Below are 19,614 nucleotides of genomic sequence, written 5' to 3'. Positions count from 1 at the left end.
CACTTTAAGCACTGCGGCACCTTGGCTCTCAAGCAGACTAGTTTGTGTCTGTCCCGAATCCTCTCTCAGCCTCTTTGGACAAGCTTTGCTTGCAGTATTATTGTTGAGGCTTTTCCTAACCACTCTCTCCACAAATAATGTTTAATATGCCTTTGTCACAGGGAGTAAACCAGTCTTTTTCAACAGTAGGTCTGTTACAGGATTTGAAAAAGCTGTGGGCGCCAGTCACAAAATGGCTGCCAGAGTGGAGCAGAATCAAGCAGTTTGTATGCTGTCACAGTGCTGCAGTGGAGCTTTGCAGATATTCAGAGCGGCCCTTGCCACCTGCTTTGTATTGTGCTGTTCTGCTCCCAATATTGTATTCCCTACCACCACCACCACCATCTTCCAAGAGATCACTCTTTCTCCCCCACAGTGATGGAGTAATTGTCCTGCAGATGAGTGACAAAAGCACAGGTTGGCTAATCACTGTCTTGCAGCAAACATGAAATACAATGCAGGTTTCTAGTGCGCCTTTACATTGTTAAACATAGTTATCTCTCTTGATTGTACAAGTTCAGCAACAAACCTGGAGAAGGAGGAGGCAGCTCTTCTGAGTTCTATGCAGATGAAGTTCATTTATAACAATGATGCAGGATAAGAGCCTTCTCTGTGGTTGTGCCCCATTTGTGGAATGCCCTCCCTTTATGGGTTCATCAGGCACCAACACTTGTTTCAGGATAAAGCAAAGCTATACAGTGTTGGTGCCTGACTAAAGGTAGGGGACATCATTCAGCTTTTTAAGGAGTGTCTGTTTTAACCTCCACTGCGCTTAACTGCATCTGTGTGCTGGTGCTTATGAATGTGTATATTTTTAGTAAAGACATGTTGACTTTAGCATGTTATTGATTTTATGAATACAAACAGCCCTATAAATTCAACTTCGCAATAATTTGGGGGCCGTTTTAAAAACACTGCTGCCTGTAAACAAGATGCATTTTCATCAGGATATTTGAAGTACATACAAAGTTATATATTTACCATAGAAGGCCCCACCACTTCAGAGACAAAATGCAACGGGTTTCATAACAGAAACAGATGATAAAATTGTTTACTTTATACAATTTATTTATTTTGTTTGTACTACATTTGTCACAGTTACTTAGGACCCAACATATCTTCTGGCTTTACCCACTGATCAAATTGTTCTGATGTTAGAAATCCGAGCTTGATAGCAGTTTCTTTTAGTGTCGACCCTTCTTTATGTGCCGTTTTGGCAATCTTTGCCGCCTTGTCATAGCCTAATGTAAAAGTCAGTCAGTCAGTTCCATTTATTGTGTTTAATGAACAGCCTTTACACACATAATGTAAAAGGAGAAGTCATATAAGATAATTTTTAGGTCAATGAGAAACCAAACGACGAAGTCACCTGCTTTCTAAACTTAACAGTAACTGCTACTACAGTGGTACCTCTGGTTACGAACTTAATTTGTTCCGGAGGTCCGTTCTTATCCTGAAACTGTTCTTAACATGAGGCGAAATTAGCGAAAGTGTGCCTCCCACTGCACGTGCGCCTCCAGCATGCGATTTCCACTTGCATCCCAGGGCAAAGTTTGCATCGGGGAGCAACTACTTCCGGGTTAGTGCAGCTCATAACCTGACGCGTGCACAACCAGAAGTGTTCGTATCCAGAGGTACCACTGTACTATGTGTCCTTGGGAGCATATGGATGCTGCTCATGAAAATGCAGACAATGAAACCTGTAGCGTAATGACATCTACACTGCACACTGAATCCCTAGTGGAAGAGGAGAGAGCCTGAGACAGCGTTGCTATTTCAGTGACAGCCCTTTATCTATCAATACATTCATTTGGGCCTCAACTCCAAAGAAGATTGTCTCTGAGCAGTCAACATCACACCAATTACAAAGTATTGTATATTAAAGTTGCAGCTACTTCTAAGCAAGAATAGCTGTCATAGCTCAGCAGTGGAGCATCAGCTTCATGCAGGTTCAGTCAGCCACTGAGGGTAGCCCATTACTGAACTAGATGGACTGAAGGTCTGACTAGCTATATGGCAGCTTCTCATGTTCCAGGCCAGCACACTGTTATGTTCCTCTCCTTCTTTGCAATCAGTATCTGGGTGTTAGATTAGAATTCAAATAGTGAAACAGTTGTGTTATTTAAAGCTCTGGGAAGTTTGGCACAATTAATGCTCTTCCCCCTTTTATTACATTTCTATGTGTAGTCTTTACATTTCCCACTGGACCATAACCTACCCTCCTTCCGTTACAGACGTACCAAGGCCAGCATTCCAGGTCTCTGGAAATCTGCTCAAGCAGGTAACTAGATTCATTTTAAGCACTTCACATGAGTCAAGACTGGCATGTGTTAGACACTTACCTATGTGGGGATTAAGGGCAGTCACCAGCATGAGCGACTCACTCATTAGTTTGTTGATCCTCTCTGTGTTGGCTTGTATTCCAATCACGCAATTGTCAGTGAAAGAAACAGAGGCATCTCCTAAGAGTCGTGCAGAGTGTAGCACATTTTTAATCTAAATGAAATATTAAAATACAATTAAAAATCACAGGTGCCGATTTAGAAGACTAGCTGCTATACAACATTTTCACTTTCTGTTCAATAAAAGTCAAGACGGCAATATTTAACCCTTTTAACACAACTGGATATGGAATCTCAATAGCTGATATTTTAAGAAGCCTATAGTAAAGCAACTGGTTTGTGGGTTTTTTGACAAGGACTCCAGAATTGCAGTTTGACAAAATAATAACCAAGTTTAAATTTTTTATGTCCGTAAGTTTTTTGGAACAACACTAGCTCCCAGATCCACAGAGTTGGAAGGGGTTAGGATTGCATGGAAGTGTCCCTCCCATAGCACAGCCATTACTGCAGAAATACCCCCCCCCCGCGCGCGCCTGTGGAAAGCTCAGTGGGCATGTGCCAATAGGGATTCCCTCTGGCAGTAGCTGGCATTAGGTTCCAACATGGGAAGTTCTGGGGATGTGGCAGGGGAGGCCTTGAATTCACTGGATCTAAGACTTGCTCAACAGGAAAGACCCCCTTTCCACATCCATAGCCTGCGGTCATTTCCACCCTTCCACACACTAGAACCAAGGAAGATTGGGAGGGGAGGAAGTCAACAATGCAGGCAAGGGGATCCCATGGAAGTAGCCAAACATTTCTTTTAAATGGTAAGATAAGGCTTTCAGGCTAGCCACTCCTGTAATGCAATGCTAGGGCCCAAAATTAAAATGAGCTCGTGCATAAGATGCGACTCCAGCACAACTCAATTATCGACTCATTACAATTACGAAGCCCCTCTAACCATGCACTAAAATATGACATCTAGGTCATCTAATTAGAACTTCAAACGTACAATCATGGGTTTAAAGACGTTCAGCTCAAAGTGGCCACAGCTGCCTCCTACTGTAACAGCAACATGATTCCCCATCACCTGAGCTGCCACCATGGTTATGGCCTCACACTGAGTAGGATTCACTTTTCCTGTAAAAAGCAGGGAGGGAGAGAAGAGAAGGAAAAGACCTCAAATTAGTATCTCTCCAACTTTTAAAAAACCATTCATTTCTTCTCTTAAAGGGAACTCTTACAAATGAGCTACTAAAGTATTATTTAAAAGATTTAGTACCAAAAAACCCCCAACACTGGATGTGATCATACAGAACCTGGGGCACATCTATGTAGATAATAGAACACTGAAGATTCTACTGAAAGCAAATAGCTCCAAATGGCATGGTTTCAAAGGCAGATCTAATTACAGCAATAATTTGAGAAAAACAATTACCGTAAGATAAAATACTGTGTGCCTGCCAAATGTAAATCAGTCCTCACTTGAATTCACTAAAAATACAAGCAATTTATGCAACATGCAAGTTATGTTAGCAGTCTGCAGCTAGAATAAATTGTTCAAAAATACAAGCCTGATATGGTTCTAAATGTTGGAACATCTGCCAGAATTATTGAAGACACAATAATATCATCTACTACTCATGAATAATCTGTTACCACAGTTTTTCCAAATGATCTTGATATATAATTTTTTGTGTCAGTACAGACTGCTCCACCCCGTTTCCATAAACTGGCAGCAAAAAACAGTACTGCTTACATATATATTTGAAGGCAAAAACTGAAAAATATGTAAAGTTGTACGTTAAAATGTATGGTCAAAGATGCTAGCTCATTATTTATTAACACAAAATTAACAAAAACCACACTGTACCTGGCATAATACTGCTTCCAGGTTCATTTTCAGGCAAGATTAGCTCCCCCAAACCAGATCGAGGTCCAGAACCCAGGAAACGGATGTCATTAGCTATCTTCATCAGGCTGCAAGCCACGGTATTCATTGCTCCACTCAGTTCAACCAGGGCATCATGAGCAGCAAGGGCTTCAAATTTGTTTGGAGCAGTAATGAAGGGCAAGTCTAATGAAAGAATGATATATATATATATATACATGAGCATCCCATCCATCGACTCTTGCATTTGATGCACATACTAATAGCTCAAGTGCTCTTAAAAAACAAAAACATTTTATATCGACCGTTCACTTTATAATCAGCTCTGGGCAGATATCTATAAACAAAGTTAGGTACTCTTATCTCCAAGGGCTCCCAGGCTAATAATTAATGGGCAAAGGAAAACAATTTATTAAATACAAAATATCTAATTACCTATATTAAATCTAATGCTGGAAACCGGGGTGTTAAGAAGGTATTGCTACAATTAGACCATTACCCTCCAGTGCTTCAGATTCCAATGCTCCTATGTCCTCCCCCAGCAGTTAAAAATCTTTGGATGGTTCATTTGAAGAATATAGTTCAAGCTTTATCTGTTCATAACCTTGTTGATGCAGGAAATAGCAGGCTGATAAATCCAGTCACCAGCTGCCTTTGGTACAGCAGAACACCAATGTACAATGAAGCTTAGGTAGATGAAACACGGAGAGAAGGGGCTACAGAATATAGCACTGCTTTTTCTTTCTAGAAAAGGCAGTTACTGTCCCATTTCTTTTGCTTTGTTGTTTCCTCTGACAATTATATTTCAATTCTCTAAGAGGCTATCAGAAGTTTCCTTCATGTCCTCCCTTACTTGTAAGTGCAGCCACCTTAGCAGCCACCTTCTCGGCGAAACCAATTCTTGTATTCAGTCCTGTGCCAACAGCAGTGCCACCAGCGGCCAGCTCATAGACCCTTGGCATGGCTGATTTGATCCTAGTGATTCCATATTTGACTTGTTGCACGTAAGCACTGAATTCCTTCAAAGGAGAAAAAAAAGAGGGATAGCCAAACAAGATCATATTATTGTCCAGATTATTCTCATTCCATGTGAGAATTTAACATAAACGAGCCACTTATCACTAGTCAAAGATATGCCTTTTGACTGGAAACAAAGTTAATGTTTGCAATGAGTCCCCCCCCCACTCCTTCCAAGAGAAAAATAGAACTTTCATACAATATTAAACTGTCAAAATGTTTTTTTACCTGCCCAAGGGTAAGGGGAACTGCATCCTGTGTATGAGTACGCCCAATTTTAATAATTTTGGAAAATTCTTTTGATTTGGCATCAAGGGCATCCTGAAGCTTCTGCAGCCCCGGCAACAGCACTTCATGAACTTCTTGTGCAGCAGCAATATGCATTGCTGTTGGAAACGTGTCATTTGAGCTCTGAGAAGATGCAAACACAAGATGCTTGTTATCTGAACATCTCTTTCACTATTTATCTGTTCCTAGACTGCTCAATGTAGGAAAACACTCAAAAGCATGTAAAAAGGACACTTCCTCCTATTTATGATGCCACAACCAGTAGCAAAATCAGGAACACAAATCGTAAGAGTCCCAAGCTTGACACAGTATAGGTCAGTTAATGGAAAGAAATTCCATATAGGTAAAAAGGGGGTGATTTTATGTACACACAGTATGTGACATTCGGATGTAGCAATCAATTAGTGATTCCCTTATCACTGTTTATATGCAACAACACAAAGAGCAATTCCGCATCCCAAGCAAATAATCATCTGATAAGTTTTAAAGATCGGATGTTCATAGTTTGTTCATAGTTCATAGTTTATTTTTGTTCAAGAATGTTTTGGTCATTGGCAGCATGCCAACAACTGAAGTGATATTTCCCCCCTTTGAAACACCTTGCACCTAATCAAACAAAACCCATTTGATAAATAAATATTTTGACCTTTTAGTAGATAATATGTAATGTAAACACACAGCAAGAATATTTGGAAGGAGCACATAGTGACCTGGCTTTTATTAACATGGTCGTTCGGATGCACTGGGTCCTTGCTCCCCAGTTTACCTCCCAGTATCTCAATGGCTCTATTACTGATGACTTCATTAACATTCATGTTCGTCTGTGTTCCAGATCCAGTTTGCCACACCACTAGAGGAAAATGATCGTTCAATTTACCTTCAGATACCTACAAAAACACATTTATCATTGTTACACATTGTTTCACAGCCATTAATTTATATGAAACACTATTGAACTACTAAATGAGATAACATTGAATAGACACCTTTAAAGCTCTAGGTTTAAACTCCATATTGTATACTTAAAACATTCAGTTTCTGTGATGAGGTGTGTTTACACCACACTACATGCTTCTTCCTCAAAGGAGTAATGCAAACCTTATATCATCACATACCTCTGCAAAATATCTTAAAGCAGGATGAGAAGAATGATCCAATCTAGATAGGTTTTTCTGCTGTGTTAACTGTTTCAGACTAATTTTAGCATGAGCAAAGTACTAGTCAAAAAAATATTTAAACGCTACCACAAGGAAGGTTTACACGAAACAATGATACTGGAAGGAGCCCGACGAGTTTTTTAACTAGTTATGAGGCTGTTTCAAAGAGCCTGCCTCACTCTTTGCCACTTTGCACAGTGCCTGTGACCAGTATCATGCAACTGACATTGGGCAGCACCAAACATTCTGACCAATGCAAAAGGACCATGGGAACATTATTTGCATCTCAGGCTGATGAAGGCATTATCATTTTGAGAAGACAAGAAAATATCTGCAAAGAATTCAGTACATCAATCCTGGTTCAATTATGCAGAGCTTTTATATTAAAATATTACCTCATCTGCTGCCTTCACGATGGCATTGGCAATCTTTGGCTCCAGGCCATAATCCTGATTTACTTCAGCAGCTGCTCGCTTTAGGATACCAAAAGCTCTTATTACTTGGACCTAAGATTTTAAAAAATAAGAATGGTGATATTGTACATGCATATAAAATAGAGGAAGCCATTTTAATTGCATTATTTCCTTCTAAACAAGCCCAATTGATACAGCCAGGCATTCTTATCACTTCCCACATTGTACTCTATTGATAGGACCAAAAATTGTTGCAGTTATATGTGAATCAAAAAAACAATATTAACCAGTAAGAAAACATACTAGGGCAACACATTCCCCCATCAGTCTCAACTTTCAAAATAGAAGATTTTTGTCAAAAATTAACCTCTTTCAGTTCTATGTGATATTATACTGCACGAGACACCAAGCTTGCTTTTAGAGCACTGGCAAAAAACAGGATTGACAGTTCACAGATAATTATGACAGCTGGCCAGGGTATACCACCTGTCAATCATCTTGATACCATAATCATGTCAGGTGCTTCCCCTTGTGCTTACAGTAGTGATGCAAGTGCAGATCCGAGAGAGCTTCCTGAGAGCACCGATAACCTGTTGAGTGCTTACAGTGTGGAGAGCCAGTGTGGTGCAGTGTTTAAGAGCGGTAGACTTGTAATCTGGTGAACCGGGTTTGCATCCCTGCTCTTCCACATGCAGCTGCTGGGTGACCTTGGGCTAGTCACACTTCTCTGAAGTCTCTCAGCCTCACCTCACAGAGTGTTTGTTGTGGGGGAGGAAGGGAAAGGAGATTGTTAGCCGCTTTGAGACTCCTTAGGGTAGTGATAAAGCGGGACATCAAAACCAAACTCTTCTTCTTCTCTTCTTACAGGAAGCCCACAGGGATCAGGCATGCTATGAAGTTCTCAGTGGTGAACTTCATAGTGTAGCCAGTAGCAACCAGCTTCCTGAAAGGGCCAATCGGCTGGTCGGCACTGACAGCAAGTCACCTTTGCCAAGCAACAATTGGAAGCACTTTAAGGCGCCTAATTCTACTTTGACAGCAGCATTTCTACCTGCCCCACTCCTGATGTCACATATAATGTTAGGTGTGGGGCAGGAGAGAATTGTTAGGGGGAAATGGCCACACCATCCAAGTTGGAACCCATGCCAGGGACTCCCCCACACCTGTTGTAGAGAATAAATTCAACTTTCAATTACTCACTGGCATCCGTTCTGTTGCTCCACCAATCTTAAAATTCATTGTGGATCTCACAGTCTGTGCACCGTAATACTTGTCATTTGGAACTTTGAGTTCACCAAAGGTATCATATTCTATTCTAAATGAGTCCTGACTGGCCTGAGGAAGGAAAAAAAATCAAGAGTTAAAATGAAGAGACCTCTCCTAGTAACAATAGAAACACTTAAATGTTAGCACAGAATGCCAGAAAGTTACTGTTTTTAAAAGTATCTTATCAGAAAAGGCACCAGGGTCATAATACACACCATGGTTCAAATTCTGTGGATCAATGGGCAGAAGCAGAACCAAAAAGAAAACTTCTGCTGCTAGGAGCCAGAGTACTGTGATCAAACTAGTTCCCTGAGCCCAATAGGGAAGTATTTAGATGTAAAGTCCAAAAGCACCCTCCCCAGCTGCATGGGAATCTGATTTTGAAACTGATGGGAGGTTCAGAAGTAGTTGGTGATTATATCATGGGTTCAAAGGGAGCGGGGAGTCAGCAATTATCCTAGGACAGAAGAGCCTCACATAAACAATTCTATGGATCCTAGCCAGGTAATGGAAGAGTTCACTGTTAGAACATTTTATTTCTGCCAAAAAATATGTCTAGTAGTGTGATTCTGCTTGAACAATAATTGAGCAGTAACAGAATCTTATGTACAGGAGACAACCTTGAAAGTGGGGCACATTTTTCTTTCAGTCTTCAGAAATATATATTTTTTTAATTTAATGATATGCAGGCCACATCTGCTCTAATTTAAAGCAGTATCATATCACTTTAATTCTGATTCCTGAGAAATGTACTTTGTTAAGTGTGCAGAGAGATAGATAAAATCTTTATTTGCATCAGCCACAAACCATAGCAAAGGAATCAAATACAGTAAGATACAGATATAGCTGGATGGCTGGCTATACAAAATATGTTCTGAAAATTTACAACTGTACAAATGAAAGAGTTAAAAACTGTCCTTGACCACAAATAAAACATGAACAGAGAGCTCTTAGGAGAGCACTATTCCCTACACAGAGCTACAACTCAATCTCTCTTCCAAGGGATCTGTGTTACTTAATAAGGTTTGCACCATTTCCGCTGTCTACACATCCTGCTCCACTCTAGTCATTTTAGTTAGGCAGGATAGGAAAGCTCAAGCAAAGCATGTGATCAACAACACATACCCAGAAATCCTGTCCACATTTCTCAGGCTGAACAAGTCGAAAGCATGACAAGAAGAGAAATTCCATAGAGATGTCCAAAATTCAGCTGGATCCACCAGTCTTTGGGATGGACCATTCTGATCAGGTTATCTCAAGTAGTACACACTTTCACAGGAACAATTGATCATGCATATAGGTTTGTAGAATTGTTTTACTTCTCAGCCACAGATTTTACTATGAAGTTCTTACAATTTGCTGTTCTCAAACTCCGATAACAATACCAAACAGACATGTTTCTCCATTGTGCCTTTTTGCCAAGATACAGTTCAGAGGTCAAACAACTTAACCATATTTGTACTTTTGCCTTTTAAATATTAACTGTTGTGACGTAAAAGATTGCATCACAAATTACATGAGATTAGCAAGGTTTATTGGAAAATGCAATTGTTGTAAGTTTAACTTTCAAATACAGTGGTACGCTTCAGGTTACAGACTCCGCTAACCCAGAAATAGTACCTCAGGTTAAGAACTTTGCTTCAGGATGAGAACAGAAATCGTGCGGCGGCAGCAGGAGGCCCCATTAGCTAAAGTGGTGCTTCAGGTTAAGTACAGTTTCAGGTTAAGAACGGACCTCCGGAACGAATTAAGTACTTAACCCAAGGTACCACTTTAATTAAATAATAATAATTAGCAGGATTTTGAATCATTATATTTAGTGATATATCTTCAACACTGCTATAAAGTCACACAGTTTTAAGGCACATTTCTAAATGCAATATTGTTATTTCAGAAACCTTGGGAAAATGTCACACTATTACTAAGTCATGGGAATGTGTGTTGGGAGGAGAGACATCAAGAAAAGGGAAGAGACACAAGCCACAGACTTGTCCAGAGTGACTGTGTCAGAGGTTGGAGAATTACTTTCAAAAGACTCCATTTCCTACAACCAAGTTAATGTAAAGGGATTTTTAAAATAGCATCTTAAGTAGCCTATTTAGCTTAGAAGATCAGAATGTTATGCTGTAATGAGTTTCTAACTCTCCCTCAGAAAATAATGTTCAATAAACGTCAAGAACTAGTGTGACCTGTCACTCAGTCGCTGGAACAACTGCTGCATTTGTTATTGTTATTGTTACATGTTATTGCTGGACAGTTATCAGGAAGTGCTCACCTACAACTGTATGCATGCACAGCCTAAACAAATAGCCAAAAAGAATTAAATGCTGATGAACTGATGAAAACGGTTATTTCATTTGACAGTTGGCTTGGAGCAACAGTGGCCAAGAAGCCAAATCTAGCCTTATCAGTCCCCAGTGATGTAGTGTAGAAAACCTTGTGTGCCGGGGGGGGGGGGGCGGAGAATCAATTTTCAGAAATACATCACTTCAAAAATTAATTCCTAACACAATGAATGGATACAACCCCATTCAAACTGGGCAGTTTCAAAGCTGTAGTTAACTTCTTTAGATTATTATAAAAAAATTGAATGCAGTGCTCTGCTTAAAAGCAGAATATTAAATTTTCTATACTTCATTTCCTTAAAATTCATTCCACGTATGGTATTCTCATCTTAAAACGTAAGTATTAAATAAATACAACTGTACTTTACTAAATTGGTTTTTAATAAAATATTTCAGTTTGCATGGCGTACCAGAATATTAATATACAGTAGTGAACTTTTCCTAGTTCTACCACCTAAGGGGCTCACCCTACTTCACGTTAAGTTGCTCAGAGGCAATTATAACATTACCATTAACACAGAAGGTGACCAGAAGAAACCCCCATAAATAGGGAGGAGGGGAGGAAAATCAGAGCTTCTGTATCTTTTTAAGGGGGTACAGAATACCCTGCTTTTTAGGGGAGCCCATACCCCTACTGCATTCCTGGCCAGAATAATGTCACGGTTCACTTGGGTGAACCACCAGCCTTGGGGCCAAGGGACAATAGAGGTTTGTGCCAGGAAGAACTTCACAGGAGGGGAAGGACCAGCAGCCCCAAAGCAGCAGGTGCAGGAGCAGCCGACCTGCCTGCAACCGCCAGCATGGCTAAAGGTTGAGGGTGATGGATGCTTTGGTCCAGCAAACACCAGAAATATTCTTGTAGTAGTGGGATGAAGTGAGACTTGAAGCAGCTCACACTCATGCAGCCCAATCCCACTCACATTCCCTAAGAAACAAAGGTTACAAATACAGTGGTACCTTGGGTTAAGAACTTAATTCGTTCTGGAGGTCCGTTCTGGAAATCTTCTTAACACCACTTTAGTTAATGGGGCCTCCCACTGCCGCTGCCCGATTTCTGTTCTCATCCTGAAGCAAAGTTCTTAACCCGAGGTACTATTTCTGGGTTAGCGGAGTCTGTAACCTGAAGCATCTGTAACCCAAAGTACCAGTGTACCACCTAATGTAGTTTTGTGTTTTTATGTTGTGAACCTTGGGTGTTTAACAGCCGCCACCACCGCAGGCCTTAAAAACAAGGTACTTTTATATTCATCTTTACTTGGGGGCAAGCCTCTCTCTTCCTAGGGGGCCAGTTCCCAATTCAGAGTGCTTGGCATCCTAAGGAGGGGAGCAGCGCTGGATTTGGGACGCTGCTGGCGGTTCCCACGCGCAGGGAGGCAAAGGGGCGCAAAACAGCAACACTGAACAGATCCGTTTGAAAAAGCAGCTGTACCAAAATGAATTACTGTGAAAATGAGGAATATTTGAGGGAGGGGCCGTCAAACGTTGTCCTCGCCCGAGACGCCATATGAACAAATCAGTGGGGGGGGGGCGGACCCGGGTTTGAATCCCGCCCGGCCTCCCTCACCGGGTTGTTGTGGGGGCTAAATGCCGGGGAGCCCCGCCCGCCCGCCCCCCGGGAGGGAGAATGCGAAAGCGGTAATAATAAAAGCCATGGAAGTTTCAAAATTTATATATGTGGAGAGAGAGAGAAACTTGAGGCCGCGTCAGGCCCCCAAAGGCGGGAAGGGGCCTGATCCTCCGCCGCTTTTTCCCTCAGCCGCGCAGGAGGCGCCTGTCCCGCGAGAGGCCGGCAAAGGTCACCTCTCGGCGCCCTTGCGCCTCCCTCTCTCTCCCTCTCTCTCTCTCCACTGCGCGCGCAGCGGGGGGGGGGCGGCGCGGCTCACCATCCTCCGTGGCTGCGGGAGGCGGCTGCAGGTCGGCGGGCCCCTCTGGCGCGCGTGGACGGCGGCGCCCCTGGCGCAACTCAGGCGCTGGAGGGAGCGGAGCGAGCGGTACATGGCGGAGGCTGCGGAGGGAGGCGCCGCGGGAGGAAGGAGGGGGGAGGGGGAGGACGGAGTGGGCGGAGTCGCAGCCAATGGGGTGGAAGGAAAGGAGGGTTTCGCCCGCCCCCATGCTGCCTGCGCGAGCCAATCAAGGAAACGGAGCAGGGCTTTAAAAAAAAAAAAGCAAAAGGGGCAGGCTCGACGAGGACAGCCAATGAAACTGCGGCTTCGCGATGCGCCAGCTGCAATGAGCACGCGCGGGAGCGATTCTCTGCCGCGCTCCCTCCTGGCTGCCAGCCTGCCACAAATTCCCTGGTGGTCTAGTGCTTAGGATTCGGCGCTCTCACCGCTGCAGCATGGGTTCGATTCCCGGTCAGGGAACACTTCTTTGGGATGTGGGTGGCGCTGTGGTCCAAGCCACTGAGCCTCTTGGGCTTCCCGACGTTCTTCTGCCTAGCTTCCGCCAGCCTAGCAGTTCAAAAGCACACCAGGTCTAAATTTTTTTTTAAAAAAAAGCTGAATGGAAAATAAGGTTTTATTTTAAAAGGAATGTTAAGAGATTAGGATTTGCTGAATTAATAAGGTGAACTAGAGAACAAGAAGGGGAGGTATGAGGAAGTCAAAGAAATATGTGATTGAAAAACTGTTATTGAAATTGAATTGTTTTTAATATTGTTCTTTTTTTGTGTTTATATAAAATTGGAAAATCTAATAAATATTCATATAAAAAAAAACAAAAGCACACCAGCGCAAGTAGATAAATAGATGTACCACTGTGGCGGGAAGGTAAACAGTGTTTCTGTGCACCCTGGTTTCCCTCACAGTGTTTCGTTGCACCAGAAGTGGTTTAGTCCTGCTGGCCACATGACTCGGAAAGCCGTCTGTGGACAAATGCCGTCTCCCTCAGCCTGAAACGAGATGAGCATCATAACTCATCGTCGCCTTTGACTGGACTTAACCGTCCAGGGGTCCTTTACCTTTACCAATTCCTGCCACCTGTTGTAAAAACTGTGGTTCTCCCTGAGTATCGTTATATTTGAATTTGAAGGAAGGGCCATTATTTAGTTTAAGTTTCCCCACCCCTTCTGCTTATGGTTTTCTTGCTTCCTATACTACTATTGCTGCCAGTTCTCTTCTGTAACTAAAGGGGGGGAAAGGACTAGATGCAGAAGCTGTTTCACAACTAACTGCTTGTTAAATCACTTTGGGTTCCCCAGGCAAGACAAAGCCGCCCTGAGACCTCCGGAAATTCAATAAATAATAAACTCAATAAACAACAATAATAAAGCAACTAACAAATTAATTAAATAATAACTTGTAGTTGGGTTGGGTTGAGATCCCAACATGGCAGAAAATAGTTATAAGGCATTTTAACTTCACTATGCCTAAAGTTAATCAACTACGTTACCCCATGTGCCCACTTTGATTGGCAGAACTGGCACTGCTGCAGGTGCCACAGAACACCAGTTCTGCATTTGCAGCACCTGCACTTTGGAACTCCCTGCCTATTGAAATCCAGCACTGTACGCTTCACTGAACACTTTTTGGCACCTGCTGAAAGCATACATTTTTAGGCAAGTCTACCCAGATGCTTGAGGTGTGGTTTAATGTTTTAGTAATTTTAACTTTTTATGTTTTAATGTATTGTTTTTTCTTGATTTATCTTTTTGTAAACTGCTTTGAGGTTGTTGTTTTTTACAATCAAGTGGTGTATAAATTTTATGAAATATAAAATTAAAATAAAGGCTGTTGTATAAGCAACCATGTCCTTATTTTTCAGTGCAATCGTTTGCCTGTTTGAGCAGGAAATCACAATTGAGTTCAACAGGGTTTATGTCCAGGCAAATGACTACAGATTTGCAGCCCTGTTCTTAAGGGAGTCTGCTGCTCTTCCCATATTTCATCTTATGGCAGAGACCCACACAGGTTTTATTTCCATTTTATTTTTATTTGCTCCACTGATTGCTTTTCAGAGCCAAGCTCTCAAACCAATATCCAGAAAGAAATAAAACAGAACCCTAGGCAGGGTATAAAGCACATAGTAAATACAGACAAGAAGTAGGTGCGTGAGAGATACTGAATTGGATTAACAAAACTATATTAAGGAAGGGCAGTGGTAAAAATAATTTTAAGGACTTACTGAATGCCAGAATGGAAGGGGCCAAGCAAATGTTAACTGGAAGAGTGTTCAGCAACTGGAACCTAACAGATCTTACCAGCTAGCATATCAAGTAGGACCTCAATCTTACATGACATTAATAATAATAATAATCTTTTATTTGTATCCCGCCCTCTCTGGCCAAGACTGGGCTCAGGGCGGCTTCCATCAAATATATAACACTGGTATAAAATCAAACAAAAATTACCTCCTAAAAATAAGCCAGGATCAAATTAAAATCTAATTAGTTGGCTTTCCGCAGGATTAGGGTTGGGAACAGTAAATGTTCATTAGGCTTAACTGTTTACGCTGTTCTTATATGGGCCTGTGAGAATGCTGGGAGGCCTCTTTCATACTAGTTCTTATACAGAAAGAGAAGGGGAGTCAGGCTGAGCCCTGACCAAAGGCCTGGCGGAACAACTCCGTCTTACAGGCCCTGCGGAAAGATGTCAAATCCCACAGGGCCCTGATCTCTTGTGGCAGAGGGTTCCACTAGGCCGGGCCAGCCTAATCTCTCAGGGGCCCGGGATCTCCAAGCTGTTGTTATTTGCAGACCATAAGGTCCTCCGTGGGTGCATACCAGGAGAGGCAGTCCTGTAGGTGCAAGGGTCCTAGGCCGTATAGGGCTTTAAAGGTTAAAACTAGACCTTAAACCTGATCCTGTACTCCACTGGGAGCCAGTGAAGCTGGTATAACACTGAATGAATGTGATCCCGCGGCGAATACCCCATATGGAGTCTCGCCGTGGCATTCTGCACCCGCTGGAGTTTCTGGGTCAGCTTCAAGGAGTGAATTACAATAATCAAGCCTGGAGGTGACCGTCGCATGGATCAGAGTGGCGAGATCAGGGTGAGAGAGGTAAGGGACCAACTGCTTAGCACGGCAGAGATGGAAAAATGCCGCCTTTGTTGTAGCTGCAACCTGCAACTCCATAGAAAGGGAGGCGTCGATGATTACACCCAAACTCTTGACAGAAGGCACTGGCGCTAATTGCGCACCCGCAAGAGATGGGAGTCATAAAGGAGCAAACAGTCCTTTAGGTAACCCAGTCCCAAACTGTTTAGGGCAGGCTTCCTCAATCTTAGCCCTCCAGATGTTTTGAGACTACAATTCCCATCATCCCTGACCATCATCCTAGGGTTCATGGGAGTTGTAGGCCAGAAACATCTGGAGGACCGAGCTTGAGGAAGCCTGGTTTAGGGCCTTAAAGATTAATACGAATGCATTGAGTTGGGCCTAGAAATACAATGCAACAACAGAAATGTGTTCAAACCTTCTGGCCCTCATTAGCATCCCAACAGTTGTATTTTTCACCAGTTAGTTTCTGAGCTGCTTTCAGAAGCTGCCTCACATAAAGGGCATTGCAGCAGTCCAATCTGAAGGCAAGGAGAGCATGAGCGACCAGGACCAGGTCCTACCACTCCAGATGGGGCCTGAGCTGCACTACTGGCTATTGCCCTACCTGTGCCTCTCCAGAAAGCAGTGAGTTCAAGAGCAGTTCCAAGATGTATACCTGGTCCTTCAGGTGTTTCACAAGTGTCCCAGACTCCCTGGGAGTTGTAGGTGGAAAAGAAAGGTAAAGGTGTGTACTATGAGCATATTGATGGCAACACATCCCAAATATTCAGTGACTTCCCCCAGCTGTTTCATGTAGATGTTGAGGAGTATTGGGGATAACATGGACGCCACAAGGCAGAGGTAATGGGTGGCACAGAACACCCAGCTTTATCACTTAAACATAAAGCCAGCTATTTTCTCTTTCTCCACCAACCCAACATTGTGTAACATCCAGCCTGATGGAAAAGTTCTGGGAAACTCTCACTACAGTGTGAAATTTTGGTGGATCTTCATAAAAGGTATTGTCTTACTCTGAATTTTAATTATGCAGTATAAATAGCTTAAATAATAGATAGGTGCAAATGCTCCATTTATAAATATAGCATTTTCTCTCTCCAGAGCAAGCATCTCAGAAAGTGTGTTTGGGAGGGTACCAAACCAATCAGTCAAATATGTTCTTCTCAGCCCTTGTGGTGTGGAACCTCTCTTTGGCCAGTAGTCCATCATGGTACAATATTGCAAGCCTTTTCTGAAGACATCATCTGTGTAGCCAGCCATTCACTTCTGGTATTCATTCTCTTTTTAGCCTAAAACCTTCAGCAGGAAGGAGTAACAAACCACCAACGGTGTGCTACCAAGAGCCTCATATTCACTTGCAGTGTGTTCAAAGCCAAGTGTGGCAGTACCATTTTTCCTGATGTGAATCAGCAGAAAGGGCTAACAGTCAGTGGGCTTGATAAGCTTTCCAGTACATCCTAGATGTATATACCAGAGAGACAGCAAACCTCACTTATAAGTTGTATGCAGTTTTAACAACAACAGTTGTTATTGTTGTTATTGTTGTTGTTGTTTTGTTGTTGTTGTTGTTGTTATACCCCACCCATCTGGCTGGGTTTCCCCAGCCACTCTGGGTGGCTTCTAGCAAAATATAAAAGTATAATAAAGCATCAAATATTAGAAACTTCACGATACAGGGCTGTATTGGGAATTTATACAATTAAGCCTCTTTTTTCATAATTTCCCCATGAATTTTTGTATTTTAAGCTTTTATTTGTGAACTAAGACGCGGGTGGCACTGTGGGTTAAACCACAGAGCCTAGGACTTGCTGATCAGAAGGTCGGCGGTTCGAATCCCCGCAATGGGGTGAGCTCCCGTTGCTTGATCCCTGCTCCTGCCAACCTAGCAGTTCGAAAGCACATCAAAGTGCAAGTAGATAAATAGGTACCACTCCAGCAGGAAGGTAAACAGCGCTGCTCTGGTTCGCCAGAAGCAGCTTAGTCATGCTGGCGACATGACCCGGAAGCTGCACGCCGGCTCCCTCGGCCAATAAAGCGAGATGAGCACCGCAACCCAGAGTTGGCCACGACTGGACCTAGTGGTCAGGAGGGGTCCCTTTACCTTTACCTAAGACATGTACAGCCAGAGACGTGTGTATAAAATATTTATGTTCTACTATTTCTGGGGTGTTCTTGGATTCTGCATAAAAGGGGACTCCATCCCCTTTTAAACATCTTCAGAGAGGCAGGGGTGAATAAAAAGCATGTTTGCACTAAAGATATCTGGAATTCTTACTCATGGAGAAAAGCCTTCTGGAAAGAAATTACTCCGCATATGCTAAAATTCTAATTACAAAAAATTAATCTGTGAAATCCAAGAACACACACATGTTGAACAACATTAATGGAGAAATTGATAGAACTGTTTCAGTGCTGGCACACGCTGTACTTATATTCTTGTCCTATTTAATGTGCTGGATTTTTACAAATACAAAGTAAATACATAATATGCACACTTGTCAATGAAATCAGAAAGCAGTTAGGAAAACTTTGTTTCAGATTTTTCAGATGATACTGATACGACAGTACTGAAGCTTCTGAAAGAATATCCATCTATACATTGTGACCCTTTTCAGAGACACACTCCAAACAAAGAATGCCTTACAAAGAATGCCAGATATACAACTTTCAATTCTCAACAGTGTATTATTCACCTAGGTAAAGATATTTAAGGGAGAGAGAGCTGGATTCTTTAAATTTTTAGTGTCTGCCAACAGACAGAAAAGTCCTACCAAGCTTTTATGGATCTGCTATGATATTTGGTTTAGGCTTGACACTGTTCACAAGTTATAGTTGCAGCAACTGTGATTTAAATAAGTAATGTGAACTGTAAAATGTAGAGAATTATAAAGTTCTAAGACCACAATCCAATAGTTAAGTGCACTTAAACCCTTTCATTTCAATGGGTGTAAGTACTTCCAACTATTGGATAAATGCTGCTGTTTCTCTTAACCACCATACTGCATTTACTCTTTTAATGTATCACTCTAAGAAAGTCAATACAAAATTGCACAGTCAAAATAAAGGTAATACATACGAATTGCGTGCAGAGCTCCAGCTACTTAGAGAAACCTACAAACTCAAGCAGAGACAATATGAGATTACTTTGCTGCATGAGCTCTGTATTGCCATGATATATTAACGCATGAAGCAATGGGCCAATATACTAAGCTTCCTGGATTCTGCTGCAAATGAAGATTCTCTCAAACTTAATGCATTACAGTTGTCTAGTAGTAAGCTGCATGATGTTCACTTCTCTACCAGGAAACTTACAAGGAACTCAGTGATAGTCACTAGTAGGAACGAATAGCTGGTGGCACTGTTGCACAGTCTTCTTCATTGAGGGTTTTGTCGATTACAGGCCTATAATCCAGAGTAACCTGAAAAAAACCAGTTGTTTGTCTTTGTTAGAAAGCTGACTGCACAGCAAGAGTCAAGCTACAACTTTATTATTTTGCACTTAAAATGAATCAACCTCATTACAATCCAAAAGAGAAATCAAAATTTCTTTAAATTGAGTTCTTTTAGTTGGAAAACAAGTCCCACACTACCAAAAGCAGTATGTTGGATATACAGGATTCCTAATTTCAAAGGCCAAGGTGGGGGGGGGGATCACATACCTTCCCAGTCTTGACATCTACATAAGAGAGAGTATGCTTTCTCCAGTGCTGATCAAATGATTTCTTCTGCTGCCCTTGGATTGGTTTGGAATAGTCATATTCATCAATCCTTACCTAAGCAACACAATGTAAGAGTGAGATAATGGCAACAACCCAAAGCTCTGCTCAGAAGATGACACAGCCTTAAATATTAAAGAACATTCTAGTTTCTTTAGGAATT

General features: G+C 42.1%; 2 protein-coding genes and 2 long non-coding RNA genes across 8 annotated transcripts in view; 2 read left to right on the top strand and 2 right to left on the bottom strand.

Annotated features, from left to right (window-relative positions):
• Positions 1-1,086: 1,086 nt before the first annotated feature.
• FH (fumarate hydratase) lies at positions 1,087-12,796 on the bottom strand. 3 transcript variants are annotated; one of them, XM_083583163.1, is made up of 10 exons: positions 12,624-12,796; positions 8,330-8,464; positions 7,112-7,222; positions 6,270-6,446; positions 5,500-5,682; positions 5,108-5,273; positions 4,237-4,440; positions 3,376-3,503; positions 2,382-2,535; positions 1,087-1,280 (listed from the first exon to the last, which is right to left on the bottom strand). In XM_083583163.1, exons 1-10 carry the CDS (start codon positions 12,735-12,737, stop codon positions 1,138-1,140), a joined length of 1,515 nt encoding a protein of 504 aa, XP_083439289.1. In that variant the 5' UTR covers positions 12,738-12,796; the 3' UTR covers positions 1,087-1,137. The 3 variants fall into 3 exon arrangements, with proteins under 3 accessions (XP_083439289.1, XP_083439290.1, XP_083439291.1); XM_083583164.1 differs by lacking the exon at positions 12,624-12,796 and adding an exon at positions 9,521-9,764; XM_083583165.1 differs by lacking the exon at positions 12,624-12,796 and adding an exon at positions 8,611-8,784.
• LOC310748179 lies at positions 1,287-8,325 on the top strand. The gene is made up of 2 exons (XR_014541166.1): positions 1,287-2,320; positions 7,997-8,325. It is a non-coding gene; the product is annotated as an uncharacterized lncRNA (long non-coding RNA).
• Positions 12,797-13,018: 222 nt separating the features above from the next.
• LOC310748197 lies at positions 13,019-18,324 on the top strand. Its single transcript, XR_014541188.1, has 2 exons — positions 13,019-13,213; positions 13,471-18,324. It is a non-coding gene; the product is annotated as an uncharacterized lncRNA (long non-coding RNA).
• The window catches only part of SDHA (succinate dehydrogenase complex flavoprotein subunit A), a 29,588-nt gene continuing 28,137 nt past the window's right edge, over positions 18,164-19,614 (bottom strand). For all 3 annotated transcript variants that reach the window (XM_083582895.1, XM_083582896.1, XM_083582897.1), the window contains 2 exons: positions 19,395-19,508; positions 18,164-19,154 (listed from right to left, as the gene is read on the bottom strand). In XM_083582895.1, coding sequence (XP_083439021.1) covers positions 19,068-19,154; positions 19,395-19,508 — 201 coding nt within the window. In that variant the 3' untranslated portion in view covers positions 18,164-19,067. The remainder of the gene's footprint in view (positions 19,155-19,394; positions 19,509-19,614) is intronic.

The sequence above is a fragment of the Podarcis filfolensis genome (genome assembly GCF_964270895.1).
Source record: "Podarcis filfolensis genome assembly, chromosome: 13".
Taxonomy (NCBI): domain Eukaryota; kingdom Metazoa; phylum Chordata; class Lepidosauria; order Squamata; family Lacertidae; genus Podarcis; species Podarcis filfolensis.
The sequence above is the reverse complement of the archived record's forward strand: the minus strand, read 5'-3'. Positions and strand labels throughout refer to the sequence as shown.